The sequence below is a fragment of the Nannobrachium achirus genome (genome assembly GCF_963921795.1).
Source record: "Nannobrachium achirus genome assembly, chromosome: 4".
Classification (NCBI taxonomy): Eukaryota; Metazoa; Chordata; class Actinopteri; order Myctophiformes; family Myctophidae; genus Nannobrachium; species Nannobrachium achirus.
This window is the reverse complement of record NC_137813.1, coordinates 27,178,508-27,202,767: the sequence shown is the minus strand read 5'-3', so window position 1 is coordinate 27,202,767 and position 24,260 is coordinate 27,178,508. Positions and strand designations below refer to the sequence as shown.

The 24,260-nt window shown below is 43.6% G+C and overlaps 1 protein-coding gene across 1 annotated transcript in view; it reads right to left on the bottom strand.

Moving 5' to 3' along the window:
* Positions 1 to 1,129: 1,129 nt before the first annotated feature.
* Positions 1,130 to 24,260, bottom strand: part of cacna1ia (calcium voltage-gated channel subunit alpha1 Ia) — a gene marked incomplete at both ends in the record, with an annotated part of 282,782 nt that continues 259,651 nt past the window's right edge. Inside the window, 5 exons of the mRNA XM_080723189.1 lie at positions 1,130 to 1,867; positions 5,312 to 5,520; positions 6,017 to 6,248; positions 9,821 to 9,937; positions 22,276 to 22,425. Of these exons, the coding sequence (XP_080579315.1) occupies positions 1,130 to 1,867; positions 5,312 to 5,520; positions 6,017 to 6,248; positions 9,821 to 9,937; positions 22,276 to 22,425 (1,446 nt within the window). The remainder of the gene's footprint in view (positions 1,868 to 5,311; positions 5,521 to 6,016; positions 6,249 to 9,820; positions 9,938 to 22,275; positions 22,426 to 24,260) is intronic.

Genomic DNA, 24,260 nt, shown 5'->3' with positions numbered 1-24,260 from the left:
GATAAATACAAAAGAAAAGGTTTTGGACGTACAAGGATTCCACCCGACAATTAAATGACGAAATATAACTCATGTAATTGGCCCACTGGCTTGTCACTTGTCATGATCTGAAATGGCAAATCTTTGAGTAGCAGCAGCTCTATAGCGCGCAATGAGGGCCTCTCCAACTCTTTTTCCCCGGGCTGAATCAGGGGCCCAGCATGTCCCTGCACACACATACTCCTGAACTCTCCTCTACCTTCTCTTTTCACTGGGTTCTCAGCAGAGGCTCTGGTGCCAGAGCTGTCCAGTAGGACCTTGTCGTCTCCGTCTGCCAGAACAGATGGACATTAGATCCGCTTTCTGCTCAGCCAGCCAAAACAAATGACCTACCTCCTCCATTCACCCATCCATTCATCCATCTTTTCATCATTCCCTCCTTCCTCCGGCCTCCATCTCTCGTGCCTCCTCCCCACTCACTTGCAGCGCTGCCTCTGAGACATAAACAAAGCAGCCTCTGTCAGCGCACTGGGGAGCTTTTTTCAGTGTGCATGCCTCCATTTCAACATTTTCCCCAACTTCAGTGAACACAGGCAGAGACCCAAACAAACAAACAAACAAACAAACATGGACAAAACTGAGATAAGGAAACGGTTACGCAACAGCAAGACCATACATGTAAGTCTGTATTGTTGTTGTTGTAGTTTTAGCTCGGTCTCTGCTCCTCGTGAAAAACTCCCTGATGTGATTCAGGCCTCTCCTGGTTTGTGAACATTGACCAGAACTTTCCACAGTCCGCACTTCTCAGGGGGGCTGCATCCCTAAAGAGGGGATGAGGGCCCGTCGACCTATCCCCCAGGCCCCAACTCAAAGGACCTCTTTATAATCCTCAACGACAGTTCAGGACTGGACCACTCCCCTAGGCAGCACAAAGTAGGACTGGGCGGAGGTCACAAACGTGTAGAAGTGGGTTTGAGGGGGATGATGAGTTTATTTTTTTTGGGAGGGGGGGGCGGGGTTGGGAATAGAGGACATCACGTGTCATCAAGCCTCTCTCCGCCTCAGGTCGGACAGAGAAAGTGAGAGGGACAGCAATGGGGTTTCAGATCCAAGGAATGGAACGACAAAGAAATAAAGCGACCGGCGAGTTTCATCTGTTCTTCCGACAGGGACCCACCGCCGTTTGGCTCGAGCTCTTTCCCTTGAACCCCTCCTCCCCGTCCTCCCTTCCTCCGCCTCCCTCGTTCTTTCTCTCCCCGACTACCGCCGTCCAGGGGTTGGCCAGGAAGCCCTGCTGGTCCATGAGCTCCAGACCCAGGATGTCCCTGTGGCCCTCCCTGCCCCGCAACGACAGCAGCACGCCCCCTTGTTCCAGGCTGCCCGTGCTGCTGCACTTCTTCACGCCGCCTCCGCCGCCGGGGGCCGCCGTGGAGCCGGGCGACAGCAGCGAGGTGAGCGACAGGCTGCTCAGGGTCTCCGACAAGTGTTCACTGTTGCCCGCCTGGCTGGAGCCGCAGCCGCCGGTGGACGAGCCGATCATCACGATGCCCAGGTCCTCGTCGGAGGGGTCGATGGAGTCGTCGCGGGTGTAGCCCGGGCTGGTGCTGCCCCGGCCGCTGCTCTGGCTCCGCTGGTGGCCCCGGGTGGCCTGGAGGGTCAGCGCGGCGGACGAGAGGCCCGGCCTGGGTCTCGGGGTCTGGGAGATGGCGGTGATGCTGTCGTCCGGCGTGGGTGTTGTTGGGTAAGGCGGCGGTAAGGGGGCCATGGGTAAGGGCAGCTCCAGGTTCTGAGGGGGAGAGACGCTGAAGCTCAGGCCTTCTTCCAGCGTGTTCTGGAGGCTTCCCTCAGAGCTGCCTGTGGCCAGGGACGAGTCGCTGTGCGACGGGAACTAAAGACAAAAGACAATGGCTGGATATGAACACAGCTTGTTTATGTTAACGACTTCTGTCAACATGGATTGTTTTGATCTGTTTTGAAAGTTGTCTACAACCTCACAGGTGGAAGTTGTGTGTTCTGTGAGTTTTATCCACCTGTTTCCACGAGAATTTACTGTAGCATTATTTGCGAGACACTTCCGGTTAACAGCAGACATACAAGCTCACGTTGCGTCGCAGATGCAACCGCTGTGAGCTTGAAGATCACTCTCGGCTGCGGTGCCGGAAGCTGCCTGCACATTCTGCACAATGCACGATGGGATGTTGAAAAGTATTGAACCAATGAAAAGTACTAGTAAGACACTAGTGACTTCGCCCTTACATGTCAGTCTAACCAGTGTGGCTGGTTCTACAGACAGGGATCTCCATATATGGGCATACAAGGGATTGTATGTGGCCGATGTGGCCTCCATGGGCATTCCCATATGAAGTCCTGTTAGGGGAACCACACTAACAGAATCCCTTTTATGCCCATACATGGAGATCCCTGTCTGTAGAACCAGCCACACTGGTTAGACTGACATGTATAATCTATACTGCCCTACAAAGGCAGAGTGCAGTAATTACGTACAACAATTTCACAAAAAAAGAAAATGGGTTTAAAAGTGTTGCAGCTGATCAGCCAAATGAGATAAAGGCATAAAAGTAATATTACACTGATTGTATATCTGTTCTTGAGCTAATTGCTAATTTGACCTTTGGGCGACACAAATAAGTCGGTGCATTCGAAAACATAGTTACTGCACTCTGCCTTTGTAGGACAGTATAGTATACTGTAGGTTAGACTGACATGTATATTATATATTGGCATTCACAGATATGAGCTTATGACATCTGGGATCTCCATATGGGTATAAAAGGGATTCTGTTAGTGTGGTTCCCCTGATATCACAGTGGTCTCAGAGCGTGATGTCAGAGCTAGGGCTGTCACAATTATTACATAATCGTCTAATCGTGATTTTTTAAAATAATCGTGATTATTTTTCATAATCGTCATAATCGTTTCCATGTTGAAAAATGTTCATATATTTCTTTTTAAAGTCAAAAATAGTGGAAATAGCAGATCTACAAGCTCACAACGCGTCGCATCGCAACGCGTTGTGAGCTTGTAGATCGGCTATTTCCACTATCAATTTTTTTAAGCATAAAGTTGTCAAATTATGTCAGTAATTTCTTTGTATATTTAGGTTATGTGTCATATCTACCATGTGCAACTTCAAAGCCTAAAAGCCAAACAGAAATGTAATTGTCAACGACAAAAACACAATCAAATCGTTAATCGCAATTATTTGAGTGATAAATAATCGTCATGTAAAATGTCATAATCGTGACAGCCCTAGTCAGAGCTTGACAGTCAATCGCAATTAAAAAGAGCTTGAGTGACTAAAGTAATGAGTACATTGGATCCATTGGAACACAGGTTATTTTTTTCCATTCCCTGAAAAGATAGGGTTTTGTTGTGACATAAGGTTTCCCCCTGAAAGTAATGATATAATAAATATTGTAATTGCGCTGGCTACAATATTCATTAGATCTTTCCTGCATCACTGTCAACATGAAGCAGGTCACGGGCCAATCCCTTATCCAAATGAGCAGAAAACACAGCTCTGATCGTGCCTTCACTAGCGCCATCTAATTACCAATCTAATTACTTCCTCAAAAACGACGTCTTCGAGAAAATGTAAGAAAACACAATCTGGAATTAAAAGCATAATTAGTCTATTCTTGGCTTCTCACATGTTGTTGTCCCATCAAACAACGTGGCGCAAGTAGTCAGATGTTTTACTTAATAAGCAAAAGTAGCAATACCACATTATGAAGATAAGTAAAGGCCCGTATTCAAATGTTTTGTTGATTATGATGTACAAAAGTACGTGTCACAAGATGACATGTTGTAGGTTTTGTGGAAGCTATTTTCGATTAGCTCGGTCGGTTAAAATAGAGCTTACAGTGAGTAGTTAATGCATGTTCACAGGCTAATCTAAATCTGCAAAGTAGCTATAGTAACTAAAGCTGTCGAATAATTGTACTGAAGTAAAAAGTAGCCTATACATATTTGGATCTGGGATAGACAAAATGGAAATACTTCTTACTTACTAATCTTTATCACACAATTTTGTAACCCATTTTTCACCCAGTGCCTAAGCTTTAATCCTGGGCGCTGCTCCCCCTCTGCCAATTACCTGGGGAGAGCCCAGAACTGAGCGTATGCTTTGTACCTAAACCTCTTACTTAAGAAAGACCCTCATGTATCCGGTAGTATAGACCAGGGGTTTTCAAAGTGGGTGACGGGGCACCCTGGGGTGCCATGACGGCAGTCCAGGGGTGCCGCGAGATAATTTGATAATACAGTATTTGGAATTTATTTGGACACTTGAAAAAATATTTAGTATCATTTTAAACTTGAAGTACAAAGTTATTTTCAGTCAGTTCTAACCAAAATGGCTATTATCTCAACGTTTTCCTCGCAACATAATCACTAAAATATTGTCACTGTCGGGCAGAAACCTTGTATCTCCAAGTTTCAAATGTGTACGTCTTTTGGTAAAGCAAAGCCCTGCTTCACCATACAAGACTGTCGCACAAAACTAGTTAGTTTAGTTTAGTACATTTTATAGATGATAAATACAAAACGAACGGTTTTGGACATACAAGGTTTCCACCCGACAACGACGATATGCTATAAATATAAGGTGCTGGAGTGAAAATTATAATATAGGGGTGCCTCGGATTAAAAAAATATTTATGGGGTGCCCTGAGACAAAACAGTTTGGGAACCCCTGGTATAGACACAGAGGACACTCTTCAGGGTCTTTATTATCATCATCAAATTATTGGCTTCCATGAATTCAAGTCTCCATGGAGTGAGCAATCAATAGAAAAAACATAATTTGGGGGGTGAACAATCCCTTTAAACAGGGGTCTTCAACGTTTTCAGGCCAAGGACCCCTTAGCTGAGAGAGAGAGATGAAGCAGGGACCCCCACAACCTTTTATAGATTCAATAAAGTTTCATTGTTTAACAGCACGATCATCAGTATACTTTGGATTTGACAATTTGTGTTTTCAGATATTTAACCACTTGAACCGTCAATACTTAATAAACTTCACCTTTCACTCTGTACTTAGTCTGCTCTTTTCCCCCTCTACACTAAACCTCTTCGCTGAAAATAGGTGATCTGCTATTTTTGGCTTAAATTCTCAGAATATGGACGCTTGGGTTCAAGTGGTTGATATAAAAAAATTGAAAAAAGGTTTCTATCACACAAATATTTGGAGGACCCCCTATAGTAACTCTGAGGAACCAGTAGGGGCCCCTGATGAAGACCCCTGCCTTTAAATAAAGCATTTGAGTTACTTTCCGCCATTGCCTCAAACAAGGTGCCCCCTCCTCCTTGCCTGTGTGCAGAGCATCTTGCGGTGTGCTCCTGGAGAGCGCATGGAGGACCAGGAGGCTGGCGAGGTCAGCCTCAGGCTCCTGGTCAGACGCTGGGGCCTGCTGCTGCGAGGGGGCGCCGGGATGGGCAGCGCGGCAGGGTGGAAGAACTCCGCAGGCAGGTGGAAGAGGGGGGACCTGCTACTGGGACCTCCTCTGCTCTCCTCCTCCTCCTCCTCCTCCTCCTCCTCCTCCTCCTCTTCACTTCTTTCTGTGTTGTTGTCTCCTGAAACCTGACCTGTAGAGGAAGGAAGGTTTAAACACCCATTAAGACCTTAAAAGAAATACATAAATAAAAACAAGAAAAACTCATCGTCGTCGGGTGAAAACCTTGTATGTCCAAAACCGTTAGTTTTGCATTTTTCATTTTAAAAATGATTTAAACTAGTGAAAACAGCAGATCTACAAGGTCACGATGCATCGCATCGCGATGCGTTGTGAGCTTGTAGATCTGTTATTTTCAAACAACTTGTACTTTTACTTTTGGTACTTTAAGTACATTTTGATGCCAATACTTTTGTACTTTTAATCAAGTCCATTTTTAATTCTGGACATTTACTTGTAACAGAGTAATTCTACATTGCAGTATTGATACTTTTACCTAAGCAAAACATTTGAGTACTTTTCCAACCTCTGACGTCTACCACTGTCAGTCTGAATTGACTCACCGGGGCTGTGGTGGCGTGGTGTTCCATGCTCCTCTTGGTCCGTGTGCACCTCCATCTCCAGCAGGGCTATCTCCTCCTCGGGTCCAGAGCTCAGGGCACTGCAGGGTCGCTCCAGCCCCATCAGGGCCTGGTGGGTGTGGGTGTGGGTCTGGGGGCCTCCACCCTGAGCAGCACCACCCCCACCTCCACCCCCAGCCTCCTCCGAGCTGCGAGAGTCACTGCTGCTCCTTCCCTGAAAATCAAACAAACAAACAAACACACTTTCTTTTTTGCTTTAACTTTCTTTAAGCGTGAAAGGATCATTTAGTAGGTATAAGGATATAATTTAGGATATCGTTGTTGTCGGGTGGAAACCTTGTATGTCCAAAACCGTTACAAATAGATTTCTTCACCAATGTGTTTGTGAAGGTGTCTAGAAACCTTACTGTTACTAGACACCTTTACGAACACATTGGTGAAGAAAGATTTAGGTAAGGAGTTTATTCCAAGATTGGACATATGTCTCATAATATTCCCTGACTAATTGTGTTATGAGGACCAGGAAAATGGTCCTCACAATTGTATATAATGTTGTTTGGCACACACACACACACACACGCACACGCACACACACACACACACACACACACACACACACACACACACACACACACACACACACACACACACACACACACACACACACACACACACGCGCGCGCATGCACGCTGAAAATAAAGCATTTTCCGATAAATCTATCGGATTGGGATGACAGAGTGGTGCTTGTGAAGTATAATGCGTGGGCTCTGACTCAGTTTGCCTTAAGCCTCACATAAAGAAACTGGATAACTGCACATGTCAAGGGACAGACTTCAGAATAATGGATATGTGTAATGAAAAATGGCTGGGGGGAGGGTTGATGCATTTCACATAGAGCGACTTGCAGAGCCTTGTGTTCACAGCTATACCTTGAGGCAGTGATTCTATGGGGTGTATTTAGGGCCAATGCCCATCCGGAATGGAATTACTGCCCCCATTCCATTTTTGTGAGGCTTTTTTGATAGTCCACAGTGAAGAGAGTGACATACATCAAGGGTCCGCTGGGCTCGGGAATCGAACCCGAAACCCGCTGTCATAGGCTACTTGCCGGTGCGTCATTTTGCTACTACTGTACTTTTTAAACCAGCATTTTTTATGTGGTGCTAAAAAATAAAGTGCCCCTTTGTGAAGAATAAATGATCATGGTCTGGAATCATTTGTGAGCTTGTAGATATGCTATTTTCAAACGTTTTAGTACTTTTACTTTTGGTACTTGAAGTATATTTTGATTCCAATACTTTTGTACTTGTACTCAAGTACTTCCGGACCTTTACTCGTAACAGAGTATTTCTATATTGCAGTATTGGTACTTTTTCCCACCACTGCTTATACTGTAGGTCTGTATATTCTCCACGTGCGACACTGTCGCGTGACGCAGTATGAATCGGCCAGGGACATGCTGGGCCCCTGATTCAGCCCGGGAAAAAGAGTTGTAGAGGCCCTCATTGTGCGCTATAGAGAGAGATCTCTCTCTATAGCGCTGCTGCTACTCAAAGATTTGCCATTTCAGATCATGACAAGTGACAAGCCAGTGGGCCAATTACTCTAGATGAGTTATATTTTGTCGTTGTCGGGTGGAAACCTTATATGTCCAAAACCGTTTGTTTTGTATTTATCATTTAAAAAATGATTTAAACTAGTGAAAACAGCCGATCTACAAGCACACAACGCCTCGCGGTGCGAGGCGTTGTGTGCTGTTTTCACTACTTTTGTGCAACAGCCTTATATGATGAAGCAGGGCTTTGCTTTGCGAAAAAATTATACATTTGAAACTTGGAGATACAAGGTTTCTGCCCGACAGTAACGATTTACTTTGTTGGCCGCCCAGCCCCCAAAATGGAACGAAGGCCGACATTTTATTTTTAATTTTTTCCTAATGGCCGGCCTGGACCGGCCGGGAATGAACCGGCCATTCGGGAGTTGTCCCGATTTTCCCAATGGCCAGCACGTCCCTGGAATCGGCCGAAGAGTGATTGTGTGTGTGTGTGTGTGTGTGTGTGTGTGTGTGTGTGTGTGTGTGTGTGTGTGTGTGTGTGTGTGTGTGTGTGTATGTGTGTGTGTGTGAGTGAGTGAGTGAGTGAGAGAGAGGGGGCATCAGGCTTGGGAGCTGGGGAGAGGTTTATTCATGAGAAGGCCTGTGGTTGATGGAAGGAAGAGATTCTTCAAAGACCAGATATTTGCTACTGATACATACAAATGAGAACACACTACATGTCCCCCAGAATTATAATAAAAAAGGGTACAAATAAATAAAAAATAGGAAGGAAAAAAGAAAGAAAATAGAAAGCTTTGTGGTTATGTGTTTAGTGCTCACACAGTGGAATAATGATTTAGCACTGAACCAAGTCTGGGTGCTCTGGAGGGGATGGAGGTGCAATGGCAGTCCTTGCAGTACGTGGTTCATTAGTACTGCAGACAGTTCTTATTCCTTTAAGTCTGGGAGTGCAGCCTACACATGTAACCAAATGTGCCTGTACAGGTCTAGTTGTTTGTATTTGTGTATACAGCTAGTTACGAATGGATGATTTAGCAAGTAGGGATGGGACAATATGAAAAATGTATGTCACAATTATTGCGAGCAAAGAAATCGCGATTTACGATATTATCGCGATAACCAAAATATCCCCAACATCCATTATCCTGGGGAGGAACATTTGCCAAAAAATAGCAGATCTACAAGCTTACAACACGTCGCGTTGCGACACGTTGTGAGCTTGTAGATCGGCTATTTTTTGTAGTAGTATGTTTTACCAATAGAGGGATTAAATGGTACCGGATATGCAGCTCGACAAATAAAAGGTGAATTTATCCCAGTGCATGATGGAGGACAATATCAACATAAATTAAATCTCCACGATACGATTATTGTGAGTGTTTTTTATCACGATAAACGATAATATCGCTTATCGTCCCATCCCTATTAGCAAGAGGGTTTTATTGTGCAACACAATAGCTATAGTTCCTTTTTAAACATCCAACAGCTAACATGAAAACACGACAGTTATCATTGAGGAACTGGTTCTCCATCTTCTTCAAGTAGGACACCCAAATAAATATTTTGACGCAGACCCTATCTGAAAATATTTAGTGTCAGGGACCTCCATTCAAGCTTTGTGTTGTTACAATTTCTCAAAAGTATTCCATTTCTTTTTTAATTTGATGCTATAATCATTTTGCTGGGGACGCCTGTGCGCACACCACTATGAGAACCACTGCCCCAAGTCATTGTAATCCTGAAAATTCTATTTCACCCCTCAGTCCTCATGCACCAGTCACGTGCACACATAGACATCAAAGGGGGCTTGAGCCCCTGTCCCTTTATCCGTCTGTAAAAAAAGTGCCCTCTTCAGAACCATGAATGCAGTTTTTACTATGGTGAAAGAAATGCAAATGCCCCCTTTCCATGCCGTACCTGAAAGCAGCATTCAAGAGAATTGCCAAACTCTCCCTCTCTGCCCTCTCTATATAGAAATCCATACGTACATCACATCTCCAGTATTGACTTGATTAGGTTCTTGACTTGTTTAGTTCAGTGTGGTATCAAGCAAGGAAAATAACCGACCTCCAAGCTCACAACGCCTCATGCTGCGACGCGTAGGTCTGCTATTTTCGGTATTTTCACCAAAGGGCCCTTTTAGAAATTTCAGAATTTAACATTCTCTGCACGTCCCTGTCATGCACCCATTCATCATGCCCTTCCGATATCACCCAGCACCCGCACCCACCTTGCCCTCTTGTGCCAGCAGCTGGTAGGCCGTGTGTTCGTCCAGGCTGAGGTCGTCCGGCAAGGCGGGGGACGAGGACTTGTCCGACAGCTGCTCGATCTCCGCCATCCTGATCTTCTGCAAGGGATTCACCTCAGAATTACTCACATCTCGAGGGGAAAAAGCGATAATGGCTCCTGTAACTCTTTGAGTTCCTGGAATACAGCCGAAACCGTCTAAATACAGCATGGCACTCGCTGGTTAAACGATTAAGCCGATGCAGTAGGCTACTTACGTTTTTGAGTCGTCGGCTTGTATTTTTATTGTTAGATTTGCATGTGGCATCAGGGCTATGGAAGGACGTGTGGGACAGATTACGTAAAAATAAAAGTGGTTACAAATTCATCACTTAAATCACAGTAAACTGAATATAGCACAGATTTATTTGTATCGATTACGGGAGCAAATTTAGAAGTTGTCACGGGGCAGCCGTGCCCTGCCCTAAATCTAAATCCAGTCAAACAAAAGTGTATGTAGTTAAACCTAATAAGTTCACATTTTTGTGCGTGAGGAGCATAGGATAGACATGCTAGGCATGATATCCTAAAACTAGACTTATCAGAAGGGGAAAGCGTGGGACCCTGTTTCAACCCGTGGTCCAGCCCAGTGATTCCAGGGTCCACTGTGGAATTAATTGGCAAAACACTGAGATTTTATTGATAATAGACCATAATAGGTATTGGTATTTTTTCTTTGAAATCTTGAAAATGTATTTATCACTGTGATACTGATAAAAAAAAGAAACAAAGACACGTAAGTATCATTGATGAACATGCTCCGAAAATACCCACCCATCTGGCTATTGCGAACATTTTCTAAGGTTGGGAACAACCGACGTGGTCATAAAAATAAAACTATGAAGGCACTCAGGCAGGTACACAAGCAGCGGGTGGTTCCTGTATGTGCCTGTACTGTGTGTGTGTGGCATTTCATGGTAGTGTGAAGGTTCCATGGTTCAGGATTAGAAAAGTTCACAGAAAAGATTCTGTGCACATCTAATGGCATCAAGGCGAGAATCAAAGAAGAGAGAAAACATCCGCACACTGCTTTCAAGCTCCCACCTCTTACAGTAGGTCTTCATCGGGCAATTCTTTTGGAAAAGAAATGTTGCCTGATGAAGACCTAAGAGCAGTGGTATGAAGTAACTAAGAACATTTACTTAAGTACTGTATTTAAGTACAATTGTGAGGTATTTGTACTTAGTTACTTTTTTTACTTTTCAGATATAAATTATAAAACAATACATAAACCACTTTAACCCTATTTTATACCTTGGATATTTGAAAATAGCCGTGAGCTTGTAGATCTGCTATTTAAAAAAATGTTGTACTTTTACTTTTAGTACTTTAAGTACATTTTGATGCAAATACTTTTCTACTTTTACTAAAGTACATTTTTATTTCGGGACTTTTACTTGTAACAGAGTATTTCTATAGAGCAGTATTGATACTTGTACTTAAGTAAAACATTTTAGTACTTTTTCCATCACTGCCTGAGAGGTCGAAACGTTGCACCATTAAATACAAAGTATGTTTTTGGAGCTTGAAAGCAGTGTGCGGATGTTTTATCCTCAGTATAAGCCAAGCAATTGATAGGAATCTCTGACAATCTCCTTTGTTTGACTAATGTCTTTGACATGCCACAGAGACAAGAAGTGTATTGATATACTGTACTTAGACAGCTGGCTGACATAAGCCCCGTTTTCACTGAGTCAAACTTCTGGAAGTTTTTTCCAAAATGACGGCAATTTTGAAATTCACGCCATGTGAAAACGGCCACTTATTTTGTCTTCCGTGAGTTTTGTAGTCCAAAATTTGACGGGAAAATACCTAGTAATTTTTGCCTAAAGTACTGGGAGATTAGACATTTCCCCACAGTGAAAACGGCATACCGTGATTTTTACTTTTTTCGGACAAGCAGGTGCATGCAAGGAGCCAATATTAACAGTTAAAGCATTGTAATTGGGATTGAAAGCTTCAGAATCCATATTGCATTCGAATGTTATGTAAGCCTGCCAAACACAGAAGACATTTCTTTCTACAATCTCCAGCCTATACGGCCGCGGTGCTGATAAATGCAAGCTTGCTCAATTCATGGTTCAAGCTTATTTGTAGGCTATTCTATAGCCTATTTGTAATTAAGCTGTGTGGGTTTTGATACAAGTCCGGTCTGGAGAAAGGGAGACGGGATGCGCTCGTAATGTGATGAAAGCTGGAATCTTTACCAACTCTTTTTACGGTGCTATAGCCTATTTTTTGTCTGATTGGGACGCAATGCGCTCATGTGATGTGATGGAAGTTGGAAGCTACCAACTCAAAGAGCTGCATCTGCATCAAATAGTTTCTCGTCGTAAAGTGTTTTACTGAGCAGCGAGCGACGAGGAATACAGTCTGGTCATCCATCGGTGACGCGTAAAAAGAAAAAAAGAAAAAACAACACGTTGCATAAGCGATCCTTTCTGAACCTTATTCTGAACCTTATGTGACACATAAGGTTCACGTGTGTTGTTTCATGAAGAATATTTCTTGTAACTTGTTAAATCCATTGGTGAGAGAGAAAAAGAGAGACGAACAGAAGTGAGTCGCTGCTGCTTTAGCAAGCGTCCAGACTCCAGACAGTGTGGTGCGGGCTGCAGGTTCCGTTGCCATGTCTGCTAATTATAAGAGACTATGGTCTTGATTTCCGTAAAGTTGCTTGTATATATTGATCGTTTCTGGCTGCGTTTTATTTGTTGTGATCTTTTAGGTCGGCAATTGTCAAGTAGCTGATGTGGCGATGCTTATAGTTTTAAATTGCTTGTGTGGCCTAGATAATATCACTTTTTGGGGCTTATTTTCGTACACCTGGTTGCTTATTTCTCTCGCAAAGTCTGGCAACACGGACTTTCATACCGCCACGGTTTAGTAGTGAAAACGATGTATTTTATTGCTATGCCAGCATTTTTGCTCATGTGAAAACACCCAAAAAACAAAACTCCCGGCAAGTTGAAAATGATTATGCTAATTATTTTGCAGGAAAAATTCCGGAACTGTAGTGAAAACATGCCTATAGTGTAGCAGCCATTATCCCGTTGCTGGTGTTTCTACATTTCTGTAAAGGAAGCAGGGGTGTGAGAGATGTTTTGAACATAATAAAGGCATGTTTTCACTACAGTTCCGGAATTTTTCCTGCAAAAATAATTAGCATAATGATTTTCAACTTGCCGGGAGTTTAGTTTTTTGGGTGTTTTCACATAAGCAAAAATGCTGGCATAGCCATAATAGACCTCGTTTTCACTAAACCGTTGTCGCGGTATGAAAGTGTTGCCAGTGTGGGTCTGGCCAGTGTTGCCAGACTTTGCGAGAGAACTAAGCAACCAGGTGTACGAAAATAATCCCCAAAAAGTGATATTATCTAGGCCACACGAGCATTTTAAAACTACCCGCATCGCCACATCAGCTAATTGAAAATTACCGATCTACAAGCTCACAACAAATAAAACGAAACCAGCAACTATCATAATACAAACAACTTTACGGAAATGAAGCCCAGAGTCGCTTATAATTAGCAGACATGGCAACACTTGGACTGAAAGACCTGAAAAAAGAAAAAAAGAAACACTCTCCCCAGTTCGTTGCGTTCACTGCGGTGGCATCGGTGCCTGTCCTGTCTCTTCTCTCTCTCACTCTGAACGCTACAAATGGATTTACTAAAACAAAATATTCTTCATGCTCAGCAACAACAACACATAAGGTCCGTTCAGAAAGGATCTCATCTAATGCAACGTGTTGCACCTGTGGGCTTTAGATTAGCTGTGGTCTGTGGACTCGCTCGGTGCTCAAAAGACTTTTAGGCTAATCATCACATGACAACGGCGATAAACTAATGATGCACCTTTTGTTGAGAACAGCTTCTTTCTTTCGGAACCTCTCCTCTCCAGGTTCCAAAAGGAGCTGCCGTTAAGAAATCATTGCACTTTTGCAGGCAGCCAACCATGGTCACAACTCACAATGCGACTCTCACTCTACTCTTTATAGCCTAAATAATTATCCCTAATGCAAGGTGAAGCTGTATTATATTTCTACTGTATATCCCATTCACATTCAGATCGTTTTCAATCCTAAATACAATGCTTTAACTGTTATCATTGGCTCCTTACGCACCTGCTTGTCAAAAAACCGTCAAAAATAACGGTATGCGTTTTCACAGAAGGGAAATTTGTATTCTCACGGTACTTTCACCAAAAAATACTAGGTATTTTCCCGTCAAATTTCGGCCTCCAAAACTCCCGGAATACAAAATAAGTGGCCGTTTTCACATGGCGTGAATTTCAAAATTGCCGTCATTTTTGACAAGACTTCCAGAAGTTTTGCTCAGTGAAAACGGGGCTTAAGATCACTTTGTCTTCATCAAACCAATAACGGATTCCCAGCGGGCCTGAAATGGCAGCAAAGTGAGTAACAGGAAAAAAGGAAGGAGAGAGAGCAGTAAATCATCAGTGTGTGTGTGTGTGTGTGTGTGTGTGTGTGTGTGTGTGTGTGTGTGTGTGTGTGTGTGTGTGTGTGTGTGTGTGTGTGTGTGTGTGTGTGTGTGTGCGTGCGTGTGTGTGTGTGCGTGTGTCCAAAAGTCAGTTGGTCATCCTTTCCAATTGTGTCCTTTGTTCCGATGAATGCATATCTTAATGCAAACTGTTTGCAGAAGGCCATTTATGGGATGTCTTCTTAACCCTATCAAACAACTTTCGGAAAGGAATCGGAACGGCAAATACAAGCCAGGCCTCATCGCCCAACATGATGTACCTGCACCTCACTAATGCTCCGGAGGCTGAATGAAAGCAAATCGCAGCAGCAATGATCCAAAAAGCCATCCCAGAATATTGGAGATTGCTAGTAGCAAAGCATGTTACAGTAGCAAACCATATCATTTGCTTCCATTTAGCAACAAGGCCATTAATGAGGTCAGACACTTCGATGTTGGGCGATTGGTCCTGACTCACATTTTGGTTTCATTTGGTTTCAAGTCAATTCCTTCCTCACTCATCTCAACCAACCATTTCTGTGGAAGCTTGAATTCACCAATTGAAAGTTAGCAAATATTAACCCACAATATAGCATATAACTAGATAATTGGACTCTCTACACCAGTGGTTCTGTGAACTGTTTGGGCTGCCGTACCCCCTTATACTGATATCTGAAGCCGAGTACCCCCTTCCCCTGACTACAGCATTTTGCTTATCAAAAGCTCATCAAAAGTCCAGTTCCAATGACAATATGTCAAAACTAAAACGGCATAATGGCAAATAAACATTCCTTTCTATTCAATAACATTTTGGGTTTGCAATTTACAGAGCAGGTTCACACAAAGACCGTCAATGTTTTGTCATAAATTATCCATAACTGTAAAATACATATTCCCGTGTTCTTCTGTACCCCTGCGTACCCCTAGGGGTACACGTACCCTCATTTGAGAAACACTGCACTATACAGTACTTGCATAAATGTGAATGTTTGGTATTGTTGTCTTGTTATCTGACACTTTCCTTCGTTTTTCTCAAGCCATGCAAATGTTGTCAAACTTACCCTGATGTCATGTGCTTGTGTTTTTTAATGGTTCTGCCATTATGAAATGCATTCTATTCCATACAGTAATTGCAGTTTCAGCGTGCCACACCTGAAAAGCATCCTACTGCTCAGTGCTTTGCCAGCCGATCCCCGTGTTATCCTCCCTTGGGATGGGTCTGTTATCACCCCTGTCATGCCTTGGCCAAGGCTCAGTAGTCAGACTACCAACTACCAGGAGCTGGTAGTTCCGATATCACCCATAGACTTGTCATTGCAATGCGCATGCGCCAACGCACGTTCTCTGGAATAACGTACTGGTGGCTCCCTGTGAGAATCGAACCCGGGTCTGAGTTTTACTAGTCCCATGCTCTACCAACTGAGCTAACGAGACGGTTGGAAATCGCTCGTTCTTTTGTCTGCTCTTATTTTTGACAACGTGGATACTCCTTTATTTGAGCAGTCCCCTGGTCAAAATTTACTATTCTGTCCATAACGGCACATAATTCGGTAACGCCGCTGAGTCGGCTCAGGCGCCGTTCGCACCGCTCGTCGCGGCGACTCGGCTTCGCTATCGCTCGCCTCGGCGGCTCCTCACGGGGCTCATCGGCGCCTGAGACGGCGCGGCTCCGTCGTCTATAGTGGCGTGAGCGGTAGCGTCGGGTGGCTGATGTCACTGGGCGCGGTATCGAATCTCGCTTCGGGAGCAACTTTTTTTTTCTTTCTTCTCGGCTGATATTAAGGTTGATATTGGGACTACCCAGCTACTGGTAGCTGGTAGTCTGACTACTGAGCCTTCTCTAAGGTATGACAATTTTGATAACAGTCCCATAGCAAGGATATGATAACACGTGTATCAGGTGGCTTTGCACTAGAACATGTGAAATATGCCCCTGTTCCCTCTCCATCCCCACAGTTCTAGCTTGGCTTTGAATGCAGCCATCTATCAGCAGACTTAAATACAGCTGCCTTTCTCCTTTGAGGTGACAGAATGAGTTCTTGAATATCGTTGTTGTCGGGTGGAAACCTTGTATATGTCCAAAGTTTACTTTACGAAAAAACATACAAATTTGAAACTTTGAGATACGATGGCTGACAGTGACGATATGTCGCACAGGGAAATGAGCTTTGCCAAACAGATGTGAGTTTAGGGCGTGTGCTTTGATGTGGTTTATCAGTGGTGTAACTAAGTACGGAATATTTCTAATTTTCAATACTTTTGCTTCTACTCCACTACATCTCAGAGGCAAATATTGTACCTTTACTCTAATACAATTATTTGAAAACTTTGGTTACCAGTTACTTAATATGATTATTATTACAAAACATACATTAAAGGGGAAGACCACCCATTTTCAATATTGAAATATGTCATTAATATACCTTAGAGGAGTTGTGTGGAAATAGAAAAAAAGTTCCCCCCCTTCTGTGTTGCCTAGAACTGGAGGATTGATTTTGGGGTTTGTATTGTAAAGTACAATGTGTGATATCATCAAGTTGTACTTTACGATACAAACCCCAAAATCAATCCTCCAGTTCTAGGCAACACAGAAGGGGAGGAACTTTTTTTCTATTTCCACACAACTCCTCTAAGGTATATTAATGACACTGTTCAATATTGAAAATGAGTGGTCTTCCCCTTTAAGCACTTCAGCCCTAAATACATACATTTCGGCCATTTGAAAATCTAGTTGTAGATCTGCTATTTTCAGATTTGTATACATTTTATACATTTGAAAACGTGTGAAATGGGACATTTCACAGTACATAATGAGTACTTTTTGATACCAGTACTTGAGACTTCTACTTAGAGTATTTCCACATGGCAGTATTGATACTTTTACTTAAAGGAGTAGTTCACCCCCAAAATGACTTTTTTTCTATTGATTAGTCACGCCATGGAGACTTGAGTTCAATAATATTTTTAGGTTTTTGTCACATTCCTAAGACAAAAATGTGATAACAATAAATTTACCCCCATTCGTTCCGGATCCGGAATCAATGGGGGTACATTTACTCAAATCACATTTTTGTCTTAGGAATGTGACAAAAACCTAAAAATATTATTGAACTCAAGTCTCCATGGCGTGACTAATCAATAGAAAAAAAGTCATTTTGGGGGTGAACTACTCCTTTAAATAAATGTGAATAATGTGAATACTTTTTCCACCACTGGGTTTTATAATCTTTAGAAATGTCATTCAATACACTATTAAATTCAGGGGACATTCTTCAGATAACCAGCTTTTCTCTATGGATGACACAGTATGTAATTTCCCATTCGGATGCAACCCGTTTAACCCGGGTAGTGAAATTACATGGCTGTGAATATTTAGAGGTCCCGATCAAAGCAGTTCATGCACATGCACATTGTATTGCTCGCTGAGTGCAGACTTGGAAATGATTATGGATCTCACTTTCCAGCAGTTATATTTGGTCCTTGTACTTAGCATAATGTTGTTTGTCTATGGGAGATGTGCACAGACTGCAAAGGGAGGAAATTCCTTGAGAACCCTTGGTCTGTGTAAGATTTACATTGACCAGAACAATAATTAGTGTGTGTGTGTGTGTGTGTGTGTGTGTGTGTGTGTGTGTGTGTGTGTGTGTGTGTGTGTGTGTGTGTGTGTGTGTGTGTGTGTGTGCGCGCGTGCGTGTGTGCGTGCGTGCGCGTATGTGTTAGAACGTGCCTGCACAGAAATATCCGGTGGGCATGTATGCATATGCATGTACGTTCTTTTCATGCCGAAAACTCAGAGAGAGAGAGACAGAGACAGAGAGAGAGAGAGACACACAGAGAGAGAGAGTCACAGACAGACAGACAGACAGACAGGAAGAGTGGGCTCATGAAATATGGCCGACTGAAATCCAATGGAGTGTGGACTGTTGGCGATGTATTAACACATGGCCGTGGGTGAGAGAGACAAAGAGCTTCATAAAGGGAAATTCATGGCTCATATGCAACAGTAAATTACCACCACCCAGGGAGGGAGGCAGAGAGAGAAAGAGAGAGAGAGAGAGAGAGAGAGAGAGAGAGAGAGAGAGCGAGAGAGAGAGAGAGAGAGCTAGGTGGTATTGAGGTGAAATAAAGCAAGCATATCGTCGTTCTCAGGTGGAAACCTTGTATCTCCAAGTTTCAAATGTGTACGTTATTTCGCAAAGTAAAGCCCTGCTTCATCATACAAGGCCGTCGCACAAAAGTAGTGAAAACAGCAGATCTACAAGCACACAACGCCTCGCGGTGCGAGGTGCTATGTGCTTGTAGATCGGCTGTTTTCACCAGTTTAAATCATTTTTTAAATGAAAAATGCAAAACCAACGGTTTTGGACGTACAAGGTTTTCACCCGACAACGACGATATAGACCGATAACTGCAGTGTCAAGCGGCACCTATGAGTGTGTATGTGCCGACACACAGCTACACGGCAGCGCTCTGGAAAAAGGTCTCTAAGCGGCTCATAGATCTGAGAGTGGCAGAAATATGAGCTAGGTGTGTGTGTTGCTTACAGCTATCATTAAAGACCGCATGAAAAGAGTGTGAGTTGGGGGCACGCGTCACATTATGAAAAGAGCCTGCTTTGAAGTGACTAGTCAACCATATTTATTCTGCAACCAACTGGGAGTTTCTTATTGTGTTGTATTTTATATAAGTAAAATGTTCTGCTAGCAAAGTCTAGCGTGACCTTTAAAACTTTCCCATGGCACATTTAAAGGCAGTATGAGTGAAGAAAAACATCCTGTATCTATTTTGCTAAATCCTGTCAAGAATCTTATTTGTTTTATTTTATATTGTAAAAAGTAAAATCCTTCATTTCACAGGGTCTTTATTTATTTACTACCAACATTGTTTTTAGACTTTGGTCGTTCCCTACCACACTTTTTCATTTTTCTTACCTTTTAAAAGTAGTCACAGCATATCCATCAAAGAAATGGGCGTTTCCCGGCAAAACTTTAAGTGGGAGCCAATAGATTTTTTTTAAGCCCGCCTACTTACTGTTTCCGGTTCAAACCGAATCCGGTTCATTTAGAGCAGATGCGCACCATCACGATTTTTTATTACATTAAATAAAGAATAAATCTGTCATATCTCGTCAATAGAAGTGAATGAGTTACCTCATGAGGCACCTAGGCATGCATTCTCAAATGTCTCTTTTTCCTCTTTTTTTCTTCAACTTTCGACTTTCCCTGATGAGTCGACTTATGTAATCAAGTCGATTGAGTCGATTTGTAGATTTTTTGGTTAATGCCCTAATACACACAGACAGTTTACCTATATAATACAAAAGTTAAAACTATTTTTCTTGCCTTTCTGCCTTCCCTCGCAGTGTTAGAACCTAAGTTAGACTCAGCCACAACGTGGCCTTGTCAATTATAAGTGTAGCCTGCCCTGCCCATACTGTGCCCATGTCCTCGTAGGACCGCTACTGGAGGGGATGCAGCTCACTCCCTCCCCTTTATGGGGACAGGGCGGATCAGAGGAGATTGAGTGTGACTTATAAATTATATCCCCAAGTACCTCTTTACCTGAACAGAGATCACACTGCACACATCTCCCACAAGGTGAGAGATTCAGCTGTCTGAAAATGATGAGCGCACATACACGCACATAAACGTACACGCGCGTGCACACACACACACACACACACACACACACACACACACACACACACACACACACACACACACACACACACACACACACACACACACACACACACACACACACACACACACACACACACACACACACACACACACACACACACAGCGTGGCATGCGGTTGAAGGACAGGCGGTGGAGAGACTGCAACATGGGGGCAGGATGCAATAAATCATCAGGGTTAGCTAGAAAATATGGATGGACGGACATGGATGGACACAGAGAGAGAGAGAGAGAGAGAGGGAGGGAGAGAGAGAGAGAGAGCAGACATGTAAAAGAGGAGGGGAGGGTAGAACAGATTGATGACTTGACAGCTTCTGCAGACAGGCAGAAAGGAGTGACAGGTGAGGAGGTTCAGAGCCCAGTTATTGCTTTTTTTCTGAGTTGACCCGCCGCACTTTATCATTGTGATGGACAATAGTAACACAGGGACAGTGTGTGTGTGTGTGTGTGTGTGTGTGTGTGTGTGTGTGTGTGTGTGTGTGTGTGTGTGTGTGTGTGTGTGTGTGTGTGTGCGCGCGCGCGCGCATATATGTGTGTGTGTGTGTGTGTGTGTGTGTGTGTGTGTGTGTGTGTGTGTGTGTGTGTGTGTGTGTGTGTGTGTGTGTGTGTTTGCTTATCTTCACAGCACTACTTTGTGTTCTCTGCATGTTTTTACCTTGGGTTTTCCCACATACCGAACACTTGGGCATCACACACTTATTGGAGAGAGTGTGCGCGTGTGTGCATGCATATCAGGAGTGCTTGCATAATTAAGGATACTTGATGTGTGTGCATGCAAAAGGGATCATTCATCTCACTCTCCCACTGACCGCTGCCGCAATATGGCCGCAGAAAGGCTTTTAGACGTGTCATCACTGTCTGCCGGAAACCTTATATGTCCAACATCGTTTCCCGGAAGAAAACAAAACAAAATACAGACTTAACCACTTTCACTTTAACCGATTAAGACCTGAGGCTGATTCTACAAAGATCTGTTATCACACTTGTTCAGGATTGTTCAAAAATGTTCCAAAATAGCATATACTCTCATATGTTTCCTGGATTTAATTGCGTCGCGGTGAGGCGCGTTGTGAGCTTGTAGATCGGCAATTCTTTTCTACTTTTGTTTGACACTGGAGTATGACGGAGTAAAACATTCAAAAATGAAATACATCGTGGAGATACAAGGTTTCCGGCTGATATCAAGTTCAAGCTGTCTTGCATGATGTCCCATTGTGTGTGAGTGAATGCCCAAGAGGGCACACATGCAAATCCAAGCTCTTAGTGCACACATCCTGTGTGTTAATTAACACTCTGAGAGTATACAGAATTTAACCAAATGGACCTGTACACCCTCAGAGTTACATTAACACACAGGATTTCAATGTGTACAGTATGTGCATGCATGTCCGTGTGTCAAGTAAGTCTGCAAGTCTGTACAAGATGCATGCATGCACTTTTGCTAATTTCTCCATAGTTCCAAGCACTGTGTGTGTGTGAGTGTTTGTGTGCTTGGTTCAAGGGTGCTGGCAACTTGATACACAGTTAGCAGGGATGTGATTAAGAAAATTGCCATTGACTTCAGTTAATAAGATCCTTATGATAAAGGTAGAGTATAGCAGGATCATGAATTCAGTGCATAGCTTTATTTGTCCATTTGTACTTCGAGTCCCCAACTAGAACCCCAGCAGTTGACTGAGTCGCTGTAGGGCACAGCTGCGAGTGTCTTTGCACGGAAGGAAGAATCCATCATTTGGTATTGGCCAAACACCCAGCTCAGTGGTCTTGTGGTTAGTGTGTCCACCCTGAGCCTGGGAGGTCAGGGTTTAAATCCCTGGCCGAGTCATACAAAAGACTATAAAAGTGGTAGCCAATGCTTGGCGCTCAGATTAGGCGTGACTCCCTGCATGCGACATAGGAGATAGGCTCCTGGACCTAAAGCCATGATTAGACCTTCGGGTCGCAAGGCTGCTTACTTAGAAATCACCCATCCAGTGTCTGTACAATACATTCTCACTCCCAGCTCATCATATTTTGACACTTGGTCAGGCGTATTTCAGATGCGATTGTGATGATACACAAACCCATGGCTTTTTTATTTATTCATTGTTTTCAATAACAATGTCAACCTCGTGTTGATTTTACAGTAAAATGGCATTGGGTAACCAGGATCCCGAGTCCCGACCAAGTGTCCATATGTGACAGGTTGGGGGTGAGAATGTGTGTGTTGTGTGCATGTACCTCTTGCGGGTGTCCCTTGCAGTCCTTGCAGAGGGGTGGGGGGGAGGAGTAGTGGTGAAAGACAGAGCCGGACAGGTTGTCGATCATTAGCATTTCTCCTTCCAGAGAGTCACTGATCAGCAGAGACACGCTGTCCAGCCACAGGCTCTCCTGGAACATACGTATAAACACACGCACGCACACACACACACACACACACACGCATACGTACACACACGGACGCAGATACACACACAGGGTGCAGGCGAGGCAGAACCAAGTGTGGCACGCCGGCGCATACACATGCACATGCGAAAGGCATGCGAGGACAAGAGAAGAAAAACACGCAGGGGAAAACGCACACACCACCGCTGTTAATAACGCACACACAGACACTCACACGGAAGTGCGCGTATACACGCACATACACTCCCATGTTCACGCATAGTCATACGCTCACACCCCTCCCACACGCACACGCACACAGACACACACACGCACACACACACACACACACACACACACACACACACACACACACACACACACACACACACACACACACACACACACACACACACACACACACACACACACCCGCACCAAACGCACACAGACACACCCGCACCGCACGCACACAAGCCCAAGCTCACATGGTTTACGTTGCACTACCCAGTGAGTCATGGTCGGCTATTAGATGTCTGTCTAAAATCGGATAATAAAAGTGAACGTTTTTTAGACGGCTAGTCTTAGTTTAGACGTTGAAACAACATAATTTCAACGCCGGTCTATACATAGCCGTTGAATTGACATTGTTTTAATGTCTAAAAGCTAAGATGAGCCCGCTAAAAAACGTTCACTTTTAGACCAGTTATAACCTGGTCTTAGCCTAGCCGCTTAGACATATTTTAGACGTCTAATAGCCCGAAACATGCTCTGCGGATAGCTTGTGTGTACAAGTCTACTACAAAGTGGTAATGCGTCATAACTAACATTTTGAAACAGCCAATCACAGCACCACCTCTGTGCTGCTCTTCTTCCTGATCTTCAAAGTAAGCAACAGGAATGTGCTGAACGGCTGGCTAGAGCAGTGGTTCTCAACATTTTCAGGCCACGACCCCCAAAATAATCATATTTTAACTGGGGACCCCCCCACCCCGACAAGCACTAAGAGTTGAGAAATTACATTTTCTATAAACTGGTTCTATTGTGAAAATAGCAGATCTACATACTCACAAAGCCTCGCAATATCTGCTATTTTCACAATTTCTGCCTCTAATATTTGACAATTTGGACAATGTTTAATTTATCATTTCAGAGGTATTAAAAAGTCATTGATTATTCACTTAAGAAATGTTCTATACACTTAAACTGTGTTGGTTTGTTTTCTGTGGAGTGAGAAATCATGTGTTGCACATTAAGTTTATCATAGGGACCCCCCAAAATTATTTGGAGACCCCCCTGGGGGCCCCGACCCACAGGTTGAGAACCACTGTGCTAGTGATTACCAACCAAAATGTGCTCCGACACCCGGTGGGGATTGGCTGAGATACATGGAATAAGCCCTTGTTTTCATGCCGGCAGCTGAGTCCGAGTTGGCAAGCCATACTTAGGGTTATCACGTGAAGCAAAATGAGCACTCCCTGAGGGCAACTTGGTTGGGAATATAGCTGACACACACACACCCTCTAACGTCATATTGGGTCCCCAGTAACCTTCCGTGGAGGTTATTAATAGCTTCGGTTCCCCGATTACATAATCATACACTGCAAAATCCTATTTTAATATAACTCTGGGTGTGAGCGAACATAACCAAATGAACCCGGTTACATGTGTTCACTCTCATAGTCACAACTTGATAAATGAACACTTTCTTGCTAGCATTGAGCACTGCAATTACATTTGATACACAGCCCATTAGGCCGTTCAATACATTGTTGAAACAATTAAGACTAAAACATTAAGTCGAGAGCCAGGGCTGTTGTTAGGTTACGAAGCAATTTAGA